The 20,696-nt window shown below is 39.8% G+C and overlaps 1 protein-coding gene across 3 annotated transcripts in view; it reads right to left on the bottom strand.

The window, feature by feature from the left end:
- The window catches only part of LOC134620510 (guanine nucleotide-binding protein subunit alpha-11), a 38,886-nt gene extending 18,580 nt beyond the window's left edge, over positions 1 to 20,306 (bottom strand). For 2 of the 3 annotated variants that reach the window (XM_063466705.1, XM_063466704.1), the window contains exon 1: positions 19,066 to 20,306. In XM_063466705.1, the coding sequence (XP_063322775.1) occupies positions 19,066 to 19,201 (136 nt within the window). In that variant the 5' untranslated portion in view covers positions 19,202 to 20,306. The remainder of the gene's footprint in view (positions 1 to 19,065) is intronic. The other variant, XM_063466707.1, reaches the window with a different exon arrangement.
- Between the last annotated feature and the right edge of the window lie 390 nt (positions 20,307 to 20,696).

The following is a 20,696-nucleotide window of genomic DNA, read 5'->3' as shown; positions in this document are numbered from 1 at the left end:
TGTAACAATGCAGTGCAATGGTTGTTTTGGCAGTGGTTACCGAAAAGGCCCGACTGACCACACGAGGGCTGCATGGCTCACCTCAGCTCAACAAAGAGCTGGGTACACCGAGTTCACTTCTCCAATTTTGTATCACACTCATCATGCATATGCACACGTGCATAAACACACAAAAAGACCAAGTCACAGACAAGAAAACCTGCTTGCACATGCAGAGAAGGAACTACACATAACCCCACAGATCCCCCTCTCTCACTTACACACACTTTAACTTCCCCACAAGACTGTCCACAGCAGGTTCTGTATCTTTATATGGACATATTCTGTGAGCAAACTACCAGTCTGGGCTTGGAGTCAGACTGAAAGCATCAGGGTTTGTATGCTGCGGACATAACCCAAAGAGTAAGATTTAAAAAGACAAGGCAGTTAGCAGCCTAACCGAAACTAACCCTCCAGTATTACCATGCAGCGCTTTCCCCAGAGCACTCGTCTCTTCCACCCCCATTCCACCATCTATTTTCTCCCTCTACAACCCTGATCGAGATCTCCACCGCTCATCTCTCCATCTCACTTCTCCCAGCACTCAAGTCTGAGTCACTGCAGTTTTAGCTACACACGCTCTATCAGGTCTCTACCTTTCAGTCTCATTTTGCTTTACTTATCTCAAATAAAGCTGCAACTGATAGCATGTATTAACAAAGTCTTTAGCTTGTAGAATTTTAATATTAAAGGTTTGTCCACAAGTCTGCTTAACCAGATGTTGTTACAGTTACAATGTGCACAAATCGCGACACTGCATGGTCCGTCTTTATCCTCCTATTCCAAAGGGCTTCAGCTATAAGATAAATTGTACATTTCTGAGCATACGTCATTATAGTTCATTTACAGATTTCTGTAAAGGAAAGCTCAAGAGAGCAGGCTGTAAGATGACCTTTATTTTCACGGTATCGGAATACTGTTAGTTTAATAAAACATTCAACTTAAAGCCATAAATGACAAGATCAAATAGAAAGTTTGATAGCTGTTAAAATATTTCAATATGGGGTCAAAGTAGAACTTAAAAACAATTACACTACCATTCAGCACAAGTGGCTGAAGGCAGGCTGTGTGTAAAGGCCTACATTGATATTTACAGCTACAATGTTGAATCATAACTGTAGTTGCTGATTAGATAATGGAAAGCACTTTGCGTTTTGAAGCACAGCTCGTATTCCCAAGACATAGTAGCTGAAATGCCTTCCAAGGATGCCGGGAGACAAGTTTTGCTCTCGCTGAATGAAGAGCACAGTTGCGCGTACAGTGAAGGAGTGCCCTGAGCACTGCCTGCCCTCTAACCAGACAGGATCTTTCACTGCAGAAAACAGGTCAGGCAACATTGGAGTTTCCCCTTCAGACAGAGTAAGTCTTTGAGAGAGGGACATAAATAGCAATTGTTAAGACAGCCCTGGAGAGTTCACTCTCCTACTGACTCAAGAGTTGAACAGAAGGGAAGTGTGTTGGTGGGTTGTGAGGGACAGTACTGTACACATTTTTTTTTCTTACCTCCTTGGCTTCAGCAATACGGTAAGTTTAAAAACAAAGGCTGAGAAAAGGTGCAGCTATCCTATGAATTTGATGTGTGTGTATTCCAGTGTATTTGCCTTTCTCAAACAGCCAGAGGAGAGAGGCATGTCTTGCAGGCATGATCAGCTTAATTCAACAGTTCCTACTGTTCTCCCGCTTAACTGGAAAACCCAGCCGAAGCGTTTCTCACGGACAAGCAACTGTACACTCACTGGAGCTACTCCTGAGGGGTAATGCTAGTTCCCATGGCAACTCCTACACTGGACCTCTAAATACACGGCTGAAAACAGCAGCTGATAGGCTTCAGTGTGTACTCAGAGAGCCCAGTCAAACATGCAACTTTAAAACATTTTTTTCTAATCTTACAGCTAGGGCTTAGCAACGAAATGAAAAAGATAATTGGTGCAAATAACTTCTCATTAGAAATGAGACGGTGTGAGTCAATAGAGCTCACACCATCCATATTTTGACAGACACCATGAAAACCAAATGACAACAGTAGCGTTGTGCCAAACCAATCGTGTGGTTGGATTATAGCTGGAGCCACGTTGGGTTAGGTTCTCGCACAGAGCATATGAGGGAGAGCTAGCAGGTCACGTGCTAATGTCTGGCCTACTGCCACCATACACACCAGCACGTTACGGGCGCGACTGAGATCAGTGACAAAATGACGAAAATGTTGAGTATCTTTACTGAACATAACACACCAATGGACACAGCCCAAGGCTCAAAAGATGAGGACAGTGTAGAAAAGAAGAGGAATTCTGCAGGAAATCTGCCAGCAAGCACAGTCGAAATGTCGGATTATCGTAGCTCATCCTCGTTACCAATTCTGTCCATATACATTTCTCTCAGACGGCACTTTCCCAGCTACACTTAACTACCACGTCAGATTTGAGGTCAAGTCACATTGGATTCAGACGAGCCTCACTTCATTGAGTCACTAGTTCACTTTTTTTTTTTGTTTTTTTTTTTTAATAAATGCATCTCTATCTAAATTTGTGGGGTTCAAATTATTGAAAGTCTATACAGAAGCGTGCGTGCACATATATATACATACATACATATATATATATACACATATATATATATACATATATATACATATATATACATACATATATATACATATATATACATATATATACATATATATACACATATACATATATACATATACACATATACATATATACATATATATATATATACATATATATATATATACATATACATATACATATATATATACACATATACATATACATATATATATATATATATATATACATATATATATATATATATACATATACATATACACATATATATACATATACACATATATATACATATACACATATATATATATACATATATATATACATACATATATATACATACATATATATACATACATATATATATACATACATATATATATACATACATATACATATACATACATATATATATACATACATATATATATACATACATATATATATACATACATATATACATACATATACATATACATACATATACATATACATACACATACATATACATACATATACATATATATATATATATATATATATATATATACATATACATATACATATACATATACATATACATATACATATACATATACATATACATATATATATATATATATATATATATATATATATATATATATATATATATATATATATATATATATATATATATAAATATAAAAATGGCAGAGTACAGCTGTAATATTTTAATTTTGTATTATAATTACACTGAACTGACCAAAGAATTTGGTTGTACCCATTTTACTGAAGGCTACGGCTTTTCGATATAATGATATATATCGAATGACGATATAAAAACGTCTATCGTTTCATTTTATGCTATCGTTTGTTTCGTGGTGTCACAAAATAAACTGTTTACGGCAATATTTTTTCATTGTTTTGATGGTCACTGTAGTGGCTATATTAATTTCTTAAAGTTCTCTCTTTCTCTTATATTTAATATAACCACACTACGGACGGACAAGCGCCTGTTTTTATGCGTTGTCGTTAGCAACAACGACTGTAAAACCAAGGCGTGTCCGCTTGTTTATTTTCCACATAAACCTTTCACAATAAAGCTCAAGATCCTGTTGAGACTTTTCAAAATAAACTGAATCACATGAAAGAGTATGCAGAGTGTTTACGGATGAGAAGCAAAAAAAGAGCCACCAGGTGCTAAAAAATAAACCTTATACTGAAACATTAGAACAGGCTTTTCCCTGCAGCACACCGTGTAATAAATACTCACAAAGAAAACGGCGGCCGTTACAACTTATGTCTAAAAATGTATAGTTTCATGCATCGGTTAAAACACTGGACTCCAGGTACGCGGGTATCGAAACCCGGTTCTTGTTGAGAACCGGTTCCCACTGTTTCAATTCCTTGGAATTGTTTGCCATTTTTGCAAAAGATTCCCTTATCGATTCCAGTCGCCCCGAATGACGTCACCACGTTGCGGAGCATCATTTACCTGGCAGGAAACACTGCGCCTAAGCGGCTCAAACTCAAAAGTTTGGTTATACTTTACGAGAACGGATGACAACAGGGCAACTTGCAATACTTGCAAAGTAGATATTTCATTTAAGGGAGGAAACACTACGAATATGCAAAAGCATTTGCTCACATAACACACGATGACCTTAAATGAATGTCGTGCTTTAAATTCCGCTCCGGACTCGTGAATCTCAACCCAGCAGCAGCGGTAACGTTTGCACGTCCTCTCCCGTTAATGCGGCAGGCAAATAATCAACTAACAGTGCATATTATGTTAGCGAGATCTGCCTTATTACAAAACCTAGCATCTCCTTTCAGGCCAGGATAGACGAATGTCACCGAGCAGTGACCAAGTTTGTGGTAAAAAGGCTTGCACCCATTTGCCACAGCAGATGCCCCCGATTTTCGGTAAGTGAATGGGTTTAATTGTAGGCAGGGACATTACTGGATATTCTTGTGTAATTGCTACAGAATAATTTATGTTATACTTATTGCTACAGAAGAATATTTATTGTATTATTTTACATTTACAATTTTTTTTTCCTGGGGACCCTGTGACACCCCATTGAAGAGCCGTAGGCTGTGGATCTCTTAAGATCTCACTGTTGGGTTTGTAAGGCCTGTTACTCCTAAATTTCTCTCTTGTTCAAAGAGAAGATATAAAACAAAGTTCTAAGCTAATCGACCTTAGTGTTCTCCTTTTTTAAAAAGAATCGATAAGAGAATCGAATCGTTAAACAGAATCGAAAATGGAATCGGAATCGTGAAATTCTCATCCCTACACTGGATTATACGGGGCACTGTCGATTTTCAGAAAAAAAAAAAATCAAAGGATTGATTTTAAGTGTGCCGTATTTTCCAAAAAACACGGTAATAACGACGGCCCACTAGCATGCTCTACCAAAAATAGTGCTTTGTTGTGTATCTGACAGACGAAAGCCAAACCAGTTCCACACCACTGAAGTTGCAGCATTTTTACAAACCAATTCTGGTTCATCCGTTTCATTCAACGATCCGCTTTTGCCCTTTTTATTCTCCGTGCGTATGAAAACAAAGGCACTGCGCATTTTACCCATATTCTATCGCGATATTTCATTTTCTTATCGTTGCCCAACATTATACCGGTATTACCGTGAACGGTATGATATGGCCCAGCCCTATGAAAGACCTACCCGTGCACTTTTTCATGAAGACTTCGTTGTTTTTTTTAAATGACAAAATGTGAAACAAAATACAAAAAACACTTGATCCACATCTGTACTTTTACAGGCAGTGCATCCTTAGAATTTGAGTTATTAAACAGATAAGAAGTAGACTTCAGCAGGAAAACTGTGTAGAGACTATAAGATTCTGTATTTGCAAGTGGCCCTCTGTTCTGCTTTCTGCAAAATTTGACTTGCTATATTTTAAGGTCCAAAAGTAAAGGTTTTGTATGCAAAAATGAATGCACTGGTGACCTTTAACAATTTTGAAACCCCCAACACAGCAAAACCAGAGTGGAAAAGCCCAGTAACTCACTTTTTATCGTTTACTGAAGCAGAACCATCTCACTCTGCCAACAACATGCTCTAACCAAGGTATTAGTCATTTAGCCAAATAACCATTAACTCACAAAGAACATGAGAGAGGTGGGGGGTGGAGTAGCTACTGATCCATCTTACTTGGTTGAATGCAAGTTTTTACCTTGCATTAACTAACAGCTTTGCATTTAGTCAAAAAGACAAGATGTGCCAAGTGCGTGCAGAGTAAATGATTCCTTAAAATTTCTTCGAGCACATCAAAAAGGAAGCTATATCCACTTAAGCTCAGTGTTGGGAAAGACTAAAACGCTGGAGGCTGTAGTTACTGTACAGGAACTGAATGAGTAACTGTCAAGTGGCCGTATTCACCTTGAAGGAATTTAAGAACCTAACCTGTTGACCAGTGCAGCCATGTTTTGGCTTTTTCCTCCTGTAGAGTCAGAAGGCAGTCTAGTTAAGATAACCATTCATTAAAATACAAAAGCAAAAAGTACTGACATTTACTTGAGAATTTATATTTTGTTACCCCATACCTCTTAGGCAAGATTCACACAGATATTGCTTCAATGCTCGACAGTGGTCGGGGATCACTGTTGGTGCGATCATCACACTGACAACATTCATTCATTACATTTAACACAATTAACAGTTAGCATTAGCCAGCTTAATGCCTGTACACCGTAAACAGTCAGATTACTCATTGATCATCTTCAGTTTGACATTAAACTGCGCAGACACCAACACTGTTCTCAGGATATTTTTTATAATGTGGTAGCAGCCATGCTGAAGCAATATGAATAAAACAAAATTTGACTGGCTGACTCGTGCATCGGTGCTTGCAAAGTTGAACTTGGCAGCGCAAAGCAGAGCAACAGATACACAATTCAGTTGGGCAGCACATGACATCACCTCATTTAAAGTGACTGAGAGTGTTCAAGACTGAAAACACCCACAACTTCATTCACAACATTTCAACCATACACCAAGCTTTAATCTGGACAAACTAGGAGAGTTTCTTACATCATGGCCGCACAGAGTACTCACTGGTGAACAAACTATTCAACATCACTCATATACTGAGGGACGTTTATCCCATCTTTACTTAAAAATAAAATAAAAAAAAAAGTCTCCAGGGCTGCAACGATTCTTCGACACAGTCGATGGCGTTGACTATAATTATGCAGAATTTTATTGTTGTGACATCAATTCTCAATGGATCACTTTTAGGGAGTAAGTGCGTCGCGTTGATATCTTGTTTATGTTAATGTTAGTATAGTAATGTTTGTGTTTGTACGGTAATGTTTGAACAGCAATGTTAATGTTTGCATTTGTACAGTAATGTTTATGTTAGCTTACCTGTCAAACGTCTCAGGGTGATGCTTGCTAAGCTAACACCATTTCAGTTTCGTTAGCTGAAATGTAACAGTAAAAAATTAAACAGAAGTAGCTACACTGTTTTCTAGTTAATATTAGGTAGTTAATCTGGGTGGGACTAATATATACTGAATGCTACATCTATTCCAATTCTGTTTTGTTCTGTTTAACCAGTAGGCATATCAGTGAGTTTGTCCTGAAAAGAGACTCTTGCACCTCTCAAACGGATAAAGTCATGACAGTGAGCATCTTTAGCATGGTTATCAGAAGCTAGGAGCATCATCTGAAAGATGAGAGCAAGCCTCACTCCAGAGGACGTTCACTGTAATCGTGAATTCATGAACTGAATCATCTATAAACTTATTATTTTCGACTGGGGAAAAAATTAAATAAAAATCTTTGGGGTTTAATTTGGAGCTTTAGTTGAACTTATGGACAGAAGCCATTTTTAAGTTTCCTATTTGCACATTATTTTCTCATTTAAAACAATTCTAGCACTTACCTAATATTACTTAATATGTTTTTACATTAAATTTTTTATTCTGATGGTCCTATTGAGCAATGTTAAAAATACATTTGATATTTTCAAATTCATACATTTCCTGGGTAATTATTGTAATTTGCTGTGGGACGAGACAACAGGGCGATATTCACAGGTGGGCAGAATTGAGCCTAAAACAGGAGGTTTGCCCACAGGAAACGATCGAAATAATCTTTACTTACAGCCCTACAGTCATTATAAATGTCAATACTAATATAGTGACAAATGGCTAACATTGACCAATATAACTTCCCAACTGAAATATCCAGATGTTTCCCTGTAACTTGTTCTGATTGAATGCAGTTAGGTAGACCGTTAAAGGGAGAGTACAGTAGATCCTAAAGTGAACAGGTGCATTGCCTTTGCAGGTGCACATAAAATGCACCGAAGACAAGGCTGCTAATCCTTTCTTAATTAACTTGCTTAATTATAATGATTCTTGAGTTGTGGCAGAAATAAATAAAATGTACCAAATCGTTTTTACATCTTGAGAATACATTGCTGCAAGTATAAGTTTAACTGAAACATGGGCTGATTCAGAATTTACACACTAAAATACCATTTATCCAACTTTAGCCGGCTGACTTAAGGTGTTACTACAGTATCCGAGTTGCCATAGCTAAAATGGTTCATTTCAAACAATGGATAAACTGAGGCGCTGCACCAAGGATCAGTACAAGATAAATAAGGAATTATCTGAAGTTCATGACGATGCTGCTCGTGTCCAGTCCAGAGCAGATTTTAGCTCCAGTCCAAATCAAACCGATACTGACATTTCAATACCAGCAGTTTGTAGCTCTGTAGTTTTAGATTGCAGCATTGCACAGTGAGTGACAGCAGTGCACATCTAGAACTCAGAAACCAGTTGTTAGCTTCCACTAACAATAAAAACAAAAAGCAATGTAAGCATGCATATGTTCTGCCTCTGGTGTGTCACATCTCATTAACCACAGGAAAGAAGAAGAAGAAACAACCTTAATTTACCTTAAACTTAAAAAAAAAAAGGAAATATAAATAAATCCACCATGTCCTAGTTAAAAATGCAGACAGACTTGTGGGCACCACATACCAGACACCTGCCAGGCCATTCCTCTAACCAACTGCTAATACATTTACAGCTACATGTGTACTTCAAAGACTGTTCCAGTGACCGTCATTTTTCACATGCCTTCCAAATAAGAGGCTGACTGGAAGGAATGGGTAAGAGGAAAGGGAACCCGAGTCTCCCGTCCTCCATTTGAAGGTTTGAAATGTGTCTGCATAAAACAAGTGGACTGTAAAAGCACATCAAGATCTTCGCTGAGAGAAAGAATGAGAAAGAGACAGAAAAGGAGAGGGGCAGCAAGCACAGGATCTCTATTCCAGTTTTGAGAAAATTCCTGGCATACTTTTCCTTCTAAAGGACTTGCATGTCAATTTAATCATTCTGCCTATTTTGGTTCCCATTTAATCAAAACACTTGTTGTACTGGAAGAGCAGCATTTCTCACTGGACAAAGGTTTTGTAGTTCACAATCACTCAAGTAATTGTGATTCGTCTTCACCTTCACTTCCTTCTTCCTAGGCCAAGACTTTGTCAGGAACTTGTCTACAGCCAATTTGTTGCTGTGTAAACATGCAAAAAAAAAAAAAAAAAAAGCTTGTCTTTTTAAGTAGCTGCACAAGCATTACATGTGTGCATAAATACCAAAAGGAACAAGGAGGTAGTTATGTAGAAGTGCTACCCACAGATATTTACTTAATTCTAGTGATTTCTCAAGAACGTCAGCAAACTGAAACTAGTACTTTGTGTAAGTGCCACAGCTGCTCATGAAATACAAACCATTCATAACTGTGCCCAACAATGATGCGATCTATTGAAAATGATCAATATTTTGATTCCTATGCATCTGACATAATTTAATGGCTCTATTAGGCAGGTAGGCGGTGCCAGAAGGACTGGGCGGTCTTTCACAGACCTGAATGCCACATAACTGCCGAAACTCTGGGTGTGCCAACATCAGTTTGCTAAACTAACAAAGCTGCCAGACAAACAGTGCAGAACTACAAACACCTACCTGTTGTGCCTTCGAACTCCCCTGTGAAACCAATCTTCCTTCTACCAGGTACAAGAGCTTAGGACTGCATATGTACACATCTGGAAAAAAGCTAAGCAGGATGGCTGATGAAGTACAGGCATAGCAGCACTCATGACATAAAGTGGAATAATAAATCCTTTTACAACAGAACACATGGATCATTGGGTCTATTATGGTCGTCTGTGACAGACTACAGACACTGCTTACCAAAAGGTCCAGCCTAGAAATGCTAGTTAAAGTAATTATTCAAATTTTACTAAGCAGAGGGCCAGGTAACTGTTGGGTCTATGATATTACACAGCCAAATCTTAGCAGTGTGCTCCCAGCAGATGGGAGCTCTCCTCCCAGCAGATGGGAGCTCTCCTCCTTACGTCTATGATGGCAAGATGTAAATAAGATCGTCCAGTGACAGCGATGGAAATCTGCAGTTCTCTCCTGTATTTTGGAGAACTGGAGCATAACCATTTGACCGGAGCAATGTGCAACCACTTTCTGCACAGGTGTGTGGACGTTAACCTGCTGGCACTAGCACTGATAATGTTGACAACACTCAGCAAACAAATCTGACATTATGTATGCAAAGTAGGGCAGGGCAATATGGCCAAAAATATTTATCACAATATATATTTGAAAATTTGCGATAACGATATAACTGACGATATAATATAATTGACACTAGACAAAATACTTTACAACTCCACAACTTTATTAGTGCAAAAAAACAAGAAACCCATCAATGTATTTTCACTTAAACAAGCAGCTGTTTTTTTTATGTGCATTAAAGTTATATAAAAATTTAACAGTGCAAATGCAAATTCTTTGCTGACAGTTTAACCAAAAAGCATTTCCAGTGGAAATTGGCCGACATATCCTCAGCATAACCATGTATAATATCCACAAAACTTAAGAGGTTATACACACACACACACAATACGGTAATATTATGTTGAAGCACAGTATGTATCACTCCGCGAGGCTCCTGCGCTTCATTCAACGATCCGTTTCCGCCCTTCTCATTCTCCGTCACCGCCATGCTTTTTCCGCCATGTGCGTATGAAAACAAAGGCACTGCGCATGCGCGTTTTACCCATATTCTATCGCAATATTTCATTTTCTTATCATTGCCTAACATTATACCGGTATTACCGTGAACTGTATAATATGGCCATGCCCTAATGCAAAGTACGACAGATTCAAGCAAAATTTGAAATACAATTTGATTAAAGAATAATGTGATCAATGGTTTAAATAGCTCTCAAGTATGGATTTAACCTCACATTTAACCTCATCTACTGGACTGCAACCAATTTTCACAAAGACACAATCTCTCCAGTGTGTCCTGGGTAGAGTTGTCAGAAGGAAAAAAAAAAAAACCTAAGATATTAATACTAAAATTTTCAACAATAGTGATACAAACAGTGCTCTCTTTGCCAGGTGGCACATACTTTTACACGGTACCACGGCAGACAGACACACAGCCCTTCCTCTCACCAACAACCAAAACACTCAATGTTCATCACAATGACGATCACTTTACTGATCTCTTAAAATTCCTCTTAAAGTTCCTTTTTTCAACAAAATTGAAGTAATAAACAGTTTATAAATGTTAACCTGGCCAACACACATAGTTAGCAAAGGGTAATTGCTAATAGTTACCAATGACTAGGGATGGGTATCGAAAACCGGTTCTTGTTGAGAACTGGTTCCCACTGTTTCAATTCCTTGGAATTGTTTGCCATTTTTGCAAACGATTCCCTTATCGATTCCAGTCGCCCCGAATGACGTCACCGCGTTGCGGAGCGTCATTTACCTGGCAGGAAACATGGCGGCTCAAACGCTAAGAAGTTTGGTCATACTTTACGAGAACGGATGACAACAGGGCAACTTGCAATACTTGCAAAGTAGATATTTCATTTAAGGGAGGAAACACTACGAATATGCAAAAGCATTTGCTCACAAAACACGCGATGACCTTAAATAAATGTCGTGTTTTTAATTCTGCTCCGGACTCGTGAATCTCAACCCAGCAGCAGCTGTAACGTTTGCGCGTCCTCTCCCGTTAATGCGGCAGGTAAATAATCAACTAACAGTGCATATTATGTTAGCGCGATCTGCCTTATTACAAAACCTGCCATTACTGTGCATTTAGGTGACCATGATGAGAGAGACAGACCGAGTCTGGCTGGCTCAGATGCTGGCAGTTGTCGCTGCAGTCTACCGGTAGCGTCTCCTTTCAGGCCAGGATAGATGAATGTCACCGAGCAGTGACTAAGTTTGTGGTCAAAGGCTTGCACCCATTTGCCACAGCAGATGCCCCCGATTTTCGGTAAGTGAATGTGTTTAATTGTAGGCAGGGATATTCTTGTTTAATTGCTACAGAATAATTTATGTTATACTTTGTTATTGCTACAGAAGAATATTTATTGTATTATTTTACATTTACAATTTTTTCCCCGGGGACCCTGTGACACCCCATTGAAGAGCCGTAGGCTGTGGATCTCTTAAGATCTCACTGTTGGGTTTGTAAGGCCATGTTACTCCTAAATTTCTATCTTGTTCAAAGAGAAGATATAAAACAAAGTTCTAAGCTAGTCGACCTTAGTGTTCTCCTTTTTTAAAAAGAATTGATAAGAGAATCGATAAAGAATCGAATCGTTAAACAGAATCAAAAATGGAATCGGAATCGTGAAAATCTTATCAATACCCATCCCTACCAATGACCCATTGGCTACATTAGCCACCAGTTATCATTAACGCAGCGGTTGGCAGACTATAGTCATGGATGGAATATTGAACTGTGGCAGCGCAGACTGTGATCAAATGGAAAACTGGGAGGGTTGCTGGCTGTACAGAGCAGCGGGGGAACCATGGCGGAACTGAGTCAAGAGTCCAGAGTGTGAAGAACTAGTCCAAGCAAATAAGGAGTGATATCAGATGGACAAGCGACTGTTTTTACGTGTTGCCGTTAGAAACAGCGACGGTAAACCCAGCATGTGGCTCTGCCGTCCACTTGTTTATTTTCCACATAAACCTTTCAAAATAAAGCTGAAGATCCTGTTGAGATTTTTCAAAATAAACTGAAATGATGACGAACAGAAGGACCAGTCAAAGCAAATCGAGGACCTTATTTCTAAACGAGGGGCTAGCATGGACATGGCTGGTTAAGAAAAGTCTGACACGGACCAGAAAACTGTACTATGCAAATTATGCAGGAAACCGGTCCCCACCTCAGACTCAAACATGAAAACCTCTTCTGCCACCTACGCAAGAATCACGTGAAAGAGTATCGAGAGAGTTTACGGATGAGAAGCAAAAGAGAGCCGTCAGGTGCTAAAAAAATAAACCTTAGACTCAAACGTTAGAACAGGCTTTTCCCCGCAGCACACCGTGTAATAAATACAAACAAAGAAAATGGCAGCCATTACAACTTATGTCTAAAACTGTATAGTTTCACGCAACGGTCAAAACACTCGACTCCAGGTGCACGACGCCCAGCTGAAAACACTTCACGCAAGTCGAGTTGCCCGAGATTCACAGAATTTACTGAGATTGTAATATTTTTGCGATATATATCGTTGTCGGGACGATAGATGTCTAAAATCGGGATATGAGATTTCACTGAATCCCTTCAGTGCAGATCAGTAGAGGCTATACTTCAAGTTACTCCCACATAATGGAGCTACCTACAACTCATCACCATAGTTGAGGGTGGGAATGTAGATCAACCAGTATCAGGAGCTTTGCTTTCCCAATACGTTCTCCCTTTATGACAACAGAGAAGATAATAATCTGACAATGTGATAATGAGATGAGCAAAGAGACACTTGGCCAAGCTCAGCATTTTAATCAAAATGCTAATGCACACATGCACCAAGTAAAAATGTAAAACTTGGAAAAGATAGTTGGGGTTTAGAACTTTTGGTTTGTATTAAAAACAAAAAACAAACCCAAATTAATGCCCTTATAGTAGGCCAAAAGAACATTTCTTAACATTTCATTGTCTCAGCAATGAATTAAGAAAAGCACTGCAAATTCATCAACAATTAAAAGAGTAAGTTGCAACCCTAAGAGTTTTTTTTTTTTAATCAAAATCATTTACTTTCATCTTAATTCAAAGTTGATAAAAATGAGGTGAACTGCAGTGTGACCACTGCTGTTTACATTTCCACAATTTGAAGACAAAGTCAAAACTGATTAACCAGTACGAGTATCTGAATACTCAGCTCCGCATACAAGTCCTCGCTGTAACAACTGTCTATATCCTACTAACAGCTGTGACATGCTGTCAGGGAAACTGGTTTTATCACAGCTGACTGCCAAGTGCAAGTGAACTGAAAGTAGATCCAAATTCCAGGTGGGTGAATGTTAAAAACACACAAAAGAATGACTGGTAGTTGATACTGTTATGCCACATTTCCAGAAATTAAGCTGATACGGATGACTTAACCACCATTCAGTATTGCTAGACATACATTTGCAGTATTTGAGAATCCAGGAAGGAAACACTGCCTTCAGCAATGCTATTATGGCTTTGACTATAGCTGATAAACCAGAGGGCATCCCCTACCATGGCCCACAATGCTACTGTATAAACACACAGATCTCTCTTTTGGGTCATTTTATCCTGTGTGTGGGTTGTTCATCTGTACTGTCTGCAGTTTTGTTATTTCTACCAAACCCAGCCATGCCAGCCGTTACCTTGGCAGCAGCTAACAGGGATACAAATAAATATGGCTAACACAGGGCTTATCTGCTTGGCTTACTGTAAGCCTTACTAAGAGAAACCATAATAGGCGTAGGTAGGCTGTATACATGAAACATCCTTGGGTGTTGCCAAAAAACAAATACTCATTAACCCAGATACTACCAACCTGTTTGTGCAGTGTGTGCATTGACAGATGAAGTGTGTGTTCAGTGTATGTGCATACATGCATACATAAAGTGTCCTGAATCCCATTTCAGGTAAGTGTTCAGGTGAGTATCCTGCATTGCTTCGGGGCCTTAGCGTTTGAGCGTACAAAATGTGCTTTATTATCCAGGTTTCACTGAATACGATCTCAACACCAAACAACAGCCACAATCCGTTAAGGACTAGCCGATGAGCTGAGCGTTTTACTGCAGGGTCTACCAATACTAGAAATGTGGTAGCTCATCATCTTACTCTGAATGTTATGGTTATTATAAAAAATGCTTTTATAAGTGCGTTTCCCATGATTTATGCTGATGTGCTACAGTGGGGCACTGCGTGTTTGCAGGAGAGTTGCAGAGCAAACATAGCTGGGATAGTGACAAAACAAGAGGAATGGTTCAAAATACGTTTGCCATCGTTGCCAAAGCAGTCATAAGAACTTTACATGGCCGACGGCAGGGCTTGATTGATCGCATTTAATAGCAATGAAAATTAAAATGATAAGGATACTTTTTTGCACTTCTGCTAATAAGCACTGCTTTCTTGTTTTCTAAATGAAGCACACCCATTTTCTTTGCAGCAGCGCATTTTCACCTTTCCCGAAAAGTTCAAGCTCACTTGCCGTTTATGCAACTTGAGCCAACGTGATTAAAAGGAAGCCCTTAGTAAACACAAGCCATCTAAAGGAAGAAAACAGGCTTTCAGTAGGTGAGCTGAAAGCATAACCACTAACTAATATATGTCTGCAGCTGCTTTGGTCTGACAATCGCTTGGCATTTCTCACGCGGTCCACTTTCTGCAGTGAGCAGCAGTTGGTTCATGGTGGTGCTGCTTGCCCTGTGGCTACTCTGAAAGTATGGCCAGGGCATGCAAGTTCAGTGCTGCCTGGGCTTCTTTTTTGCCCACATCCACATGTGCAGACTTCCCACAGTTTAGGATGCAGGCTAAGAGCAGGTCAGCATTTCTTTGCAGGACTTGCAAGTCCCAATTATGAATCAGCTCTCGACAGAATGACCCTGTGTCCCATACAATGGCCAATACTTTATTAATTTGCCTTCCCTCTGAATCAGATTTAAAGTAATAGAGAATGCCCTATGAAAACTTCAAAAACTGCCTCATCTATAGGTGTATGAATACTCAGCCCCATAATGTTTATCACAATATTGATCAAAACAATTGTAATAATTATTGCTGCCTCAACCAACAGTCACTATAAAAACCCATCACCACAAAATCCATCAGTAAAAGACATTTTAACCCCAGGAAGTCAGAAACCAACTTATCAAAATATTTCAAAGCGGTTTGTTTAAAGTTAAACACGTAGGATTTATTTTAGAGATAAGCAAACTTTTGACTCCTGGGGTGTTAAAGGATAATTAGGAGCAATAAAAGAAGTTTAGTTTAGTACAACTTATTGTTGTACTTTATTCCTGTAGCACTATTTATACATTATAACTGTGCAGTAAGACAAAACAGCAGTTCTACATAGATGAATGAGAAGTTATGGGAGCGGCAAACAAAAAACACGCGTTTATTTCCCACATGCAGAATTTTATCTCTGTGGCTTCCGTATATTTCTAACTCTTTCAAGGACAGCAGAGTCGGCTGCTGACATACATTAACGAAACTGATGGTTGCTGCTTTTGTCATACAAAAAAATAAAATAAACCCCTGGGCTTATATTCAGCGGGCTACCAGGTGTGTAAGACCATTACAAAAACACTTCAGCAGTATGTACACGTCCCCAGTTTTGAACAATATAGTTTGGTTTCCTATTTCTTAAACACGAACAAAAACGGATGCAAGCAGTTTTGACCGTTTTAAAGACGTTTGCACAATATGAGCAGTATTGCATGAGAGAACAGGTAGGTTTACAGGTAAGTTTTTCAGTCACATGACTCATTTAACCTTGAGTCAACAGTCGATCAACATAAATGCCTGAATGTCTCCAGTTATTGTTTGCACACTGCAGTAATGCATATCATAAACTGCCTTTTCTTATGTTCACTGCTAAAGGACACTGTTACTTAACCCATCACAACGCAACTCTCTGCTCATGATTTATTCATGTTATATTTCTGAATGCAACTTCACATTTACTTTCAAATTTAAAATGAAAGGAAAATGACCCACCCTATTACCAATATCTGTCAAAGCTTCGTCATTGTTCGGGAAGCCAATTAATCACAGTCTGTATATCACTTATAATTATCACAAGCATTTGTACTAAAACTCTGTATTCAGTAAGGATAGCAAACAAACTGTACACATTTAATTACTTGTGACTTTCATTAGCTACAGAGCAGGCAGCGAGCACTCCTCTGACCCTGACTTTTACACCGTGTACTTACAGAAGAAATCAGGCCTGTTGCTGATAAACAGCTGGAATAATTGCCTTTCAATAAAACAGCAACACTAATAGGCAACAGCCATTTTACCCCTATATCAAACCCAACGTTAGAGCAAAACCAGAGTCTAGCAGCAACACAAGTAAGCAAATTCCAAGTGTCACTTTCTTCCTTCTTATCAGTCACAAAAATCCTAAATCTAACAGCAAATCTAAGAGGTTACAAACCAGTGGAGATAAAAGATCTAAGGGCTATTATACATGCAGTCAAAAACATAATAAAAGCTACACTAAGCATGACGATCTATAAAAGGGATGAAAGAGGTCCATAATAGGCTCCACATGAAGAGAGACAACCAGACGGAGCTAAAACTGACGCTGTAGCTAGATAGTGCTTGGGTCTTTTTCACATAGGCTTAAGTAAACAGGCCATTTCTTGTTCTGAGAGGGCCTTTATAACAGCGAGCACGATCAGGCTGCATACAGTAGAAGGCAATGAGTCCGTGTTAATTAACAGAAATCACCACACTTATTTCATACAATTATTTCTGACCATCTTTACAAAAAATATCTATTTTTGAGTAGATACCCAATTACAACATTGCCATTTTGTTTCAGTTGAGCTTATTACACTGGGAGGTGAGGGATTTATGCATTCTTTATACTGGAAGACAAGCATCTATGAAATTTCATGATGTCTGTGCAATACACAATAATAATCCTTTAATTAGCTCTTTTTCACCATTTTCTGTTTTCCTTCCTCCCAACCCCCATTTACTTCTGGTTACCATGAAGCATCGACTCCAGTAGATCAGAGTGACACAGGTATCAGTTTTTAGCATCCGAATATAAAGGGAGGAGCAGAAAAGAAAAAACAATCGTTGGTTCTAGTAAGGCTGCATCTTAGTATTTGATTATTATAGATAGGCATTTTGCCATGTCCTTTTTAGAACTTGGAAATCTCATCCAAGGTTAGGAACTTGACATTTTGAGAGTGTTAGAAAAAAACATCACTCAGAATAGTTCTCTACATGGACATTTGATTAACAAAATATTATTTTAAACTGTATAAATTACACACAATCTAGTCATTTTTGATACCACAAGAAAACGGTTACTTTTTAATCCGCTCATTTTTAGTGTTAGATGCTGACGCAGCAGTTTGTGAGAACACCTTTAGCATCAGGAAGTCAGGATTCAGTCACCTGTGACAAACTACACACAGTCTCTCAAATATCCTCTGGCATGTCAATGAATTTGTGCCACTTACTGTGAAGCTTACTTAAACTCTATTTCAGGTTACAACGCAAGACACAAACACCAAATGGCATTCAAAGGCATAATGGCTCTGCTAATCTAACTTTAACGCACACAGACACACACCTGAATAGCATTTCCAGCTCTCTGGAGAGGACTCATTTCCCACAGCAAGCCACCTGAGTGCAGGCCTTTTCTAGACTTAATTAAAATGCAACCCTTGCTCATCACTGAAGCCACATTTCACTCCGAGGTGTGTGCACAGGAATAGGCAGAATCTACTCGGGGACAAAATATTTAGTAGTGGAAGCTTTCCGGTTTCTGACTGTAGTTCAAGTAATACTGACCATTCACTTTCAAGAGTCTGTGTGGAGAGCAAGAGAGAAGCTCGCTGGCAAGATTTAATTCTCAAATAACCTCCTCCATCATCTACAACCCAAAACTCAGGACTGCTTACATCCACCGACCTTGGCCAGCCTCCTCCCTCTGCTGTCTTATGGGTGGTCTTCTAACAAAAAGAAAATCAGCAGGGCATACATTTCTCATGAATCCTTGTGGCCAAAGATGCAAGACTACAGAAGCTTTGAAGAAACACAGTAAAGATTACAGACTGCGGATTTTAATTCAGTCGCTGGTTTGAATTCCTGGGTGAGTGGCTGCTTCCAGCTATTCCACCGTTAGACTGAAAACACAACCTGAACCACACGAGTGCATTTTGCTTTGCAAATCACATCACACGCAAATCCTGTGGTGATCGGAGCAATTTAGCTCGAGCAATCGTGGGTGTAGTTTTGCATGCGAAAGCTGTAAAACAACACAATCACACCAGTGGTTTTTCGAGCCAGATGGTTTGTGTGTGGTGTGGGTGCATCCCGAAGCAAAGCAGTGTGAGACAGTGAGGAACCTGCAGACTTACCCAGCAGGAGCAGCTTCAGCTCCCTTCTCGCATCTCTCTTGTCTCGTCGGAGTTGCTTCTCGATCTCAGCGTTGATTCGTTTGGACTCCTTCGCCTCCTCACTCAGGCAACAAGCCATCATGGAGTCTAAAGTCATCACCGCATGAGCGGGGGGGAAGAAAGCCCGTTTGAGGAGAGGTGTCGGGCTTACACCTCACACAAAGTACCAGATAAAAAAAGAAGAAGAAGGCCTCCTGTGTGCACAACAGTCCGATCCCAACAGGTTATATCCAGACACTGATAATGGAGCTCGATAGTCTCGTTGCTTGGTGCAGACTCTGGCCTCCCTTGTTGATGGCAAAGCTGCTGTCAAGTGTTAAATATTTGACAGCTTAACGTTAGTCAAAGTCTCCAGTAAAACCTCAGGCTACAGTGACTGTGAGCTCATCGGAAAAAAAAAAAGAAACGAAACATGTCTGCAAATATCCCGAGGAACTACCGAGGGTGCGAATAACCATTTTGATTTCGTGGACCGGTATTAGTTTGTTAACTAGCCTGAAAGCTAAACGCTGCTAACGTTATAACCAAGCTAACAGGTTGAATTTATCTTCAGCGCACTTTGTTTTCTTGCTTAGCCTAGTCAATTTAAAAATATATAGACATATATATTTTTCTTATACTGAACTACTAACTTCGGTCCCACACACAGCGGGACACAACTGCCTGGCGCGGCCACCACATTTGTCCAATCCCCTCTGCTGGCTGCCCGGCCGAGTGCAAGCCTAGCCGCCCCGAAATCAGCGCTCCAAGTTACGCCCGCGCAGTGACAACGAGCCCCAGTCTGTCCATCCAGAAAGGTTGGTTTACTGCCTCGAGTCCTCCACGAACCGCATGCACCTGTGCCGATCAGAGAAAGTGCGCGCTCAGAGCAGGTATGTCTCGCAGGCGGAGGCACCAAGTAACCAGGATAGGGGGCTAAATGGGAAGGCTAATTGTTAGCTAGCTAGGTTAGCTCAGAGAGCCTTCCCTGGAATTGCAGCCCAAAAAACAGCCAACTCCTACTGACAGAGAATCCTGACTGCATTAACCTAGCGTTCCCCAAAATAAACTCGCAAACACCAAACCCCCCTCCCCAAAGTGCCAAAACGTCTTACTGGCAGTCAAATTGACCCTTGTCCTCCGTGCATTTTATCGCTCCTGGTATTTTTTTTCCTTTTCCTGGTGGTGCTGATCGCTCCTCATCACCCACTCCTCAGCTCCGGTGTGGCGCTGTCGATTTCGTCACTTGGGATATAAGTGATTGATAAGAGGAAGAGCGAATCAACACGAGGCGTGTGGGTGTTTCAGGCGGGTCTTTCAAGCACGGTTAACTTCCCAAGTTTGCTTGAGAGGAAAAAGTCATCCTCTTTGGAGGCGTGTCGGAGGAAGCGACTGACATTTGACTGGATGGGCAACGCCCATCTCCTGTCAAAGAGCAGCGCACTCACATACAGCCTGTCTGTGTTGTGCAGTCAACTACAAGAGTTTCACCAGGTCATTTCCGAGACTACTCAAACAGCGAGCTGCAGGCAGTGGAAATAAACTAAGCGGCCTTCTATTTACTTAAGTGCAGTAACTGAGTGCTGTGCAGTTTTGAGATGAGCTACTTCTCC

Source organism: Pelmatolapia mariae, linkage group LG23 (assembly GCF_036321145.2).
Source record: "Pelmatolapia mariae isolate MD_Pm_ZW linkage group LG23, Pm_UMD_F_2, whole genome shotgun sequence".
In the NCBI taxonomy this organism is placed as follows: domain Eukaryota; kingdom Metazoa; phylum Chordata; class Actinopteri; order Cichliformes; family Cichlidae; genus Pelmatolapia; species Pelmatolapia mariae.
The sequence above is the reverse complement of the archived record's forward strand: the minus strand, read 5'-3'. Positions and strand labels throughout refer to the sequence as shown.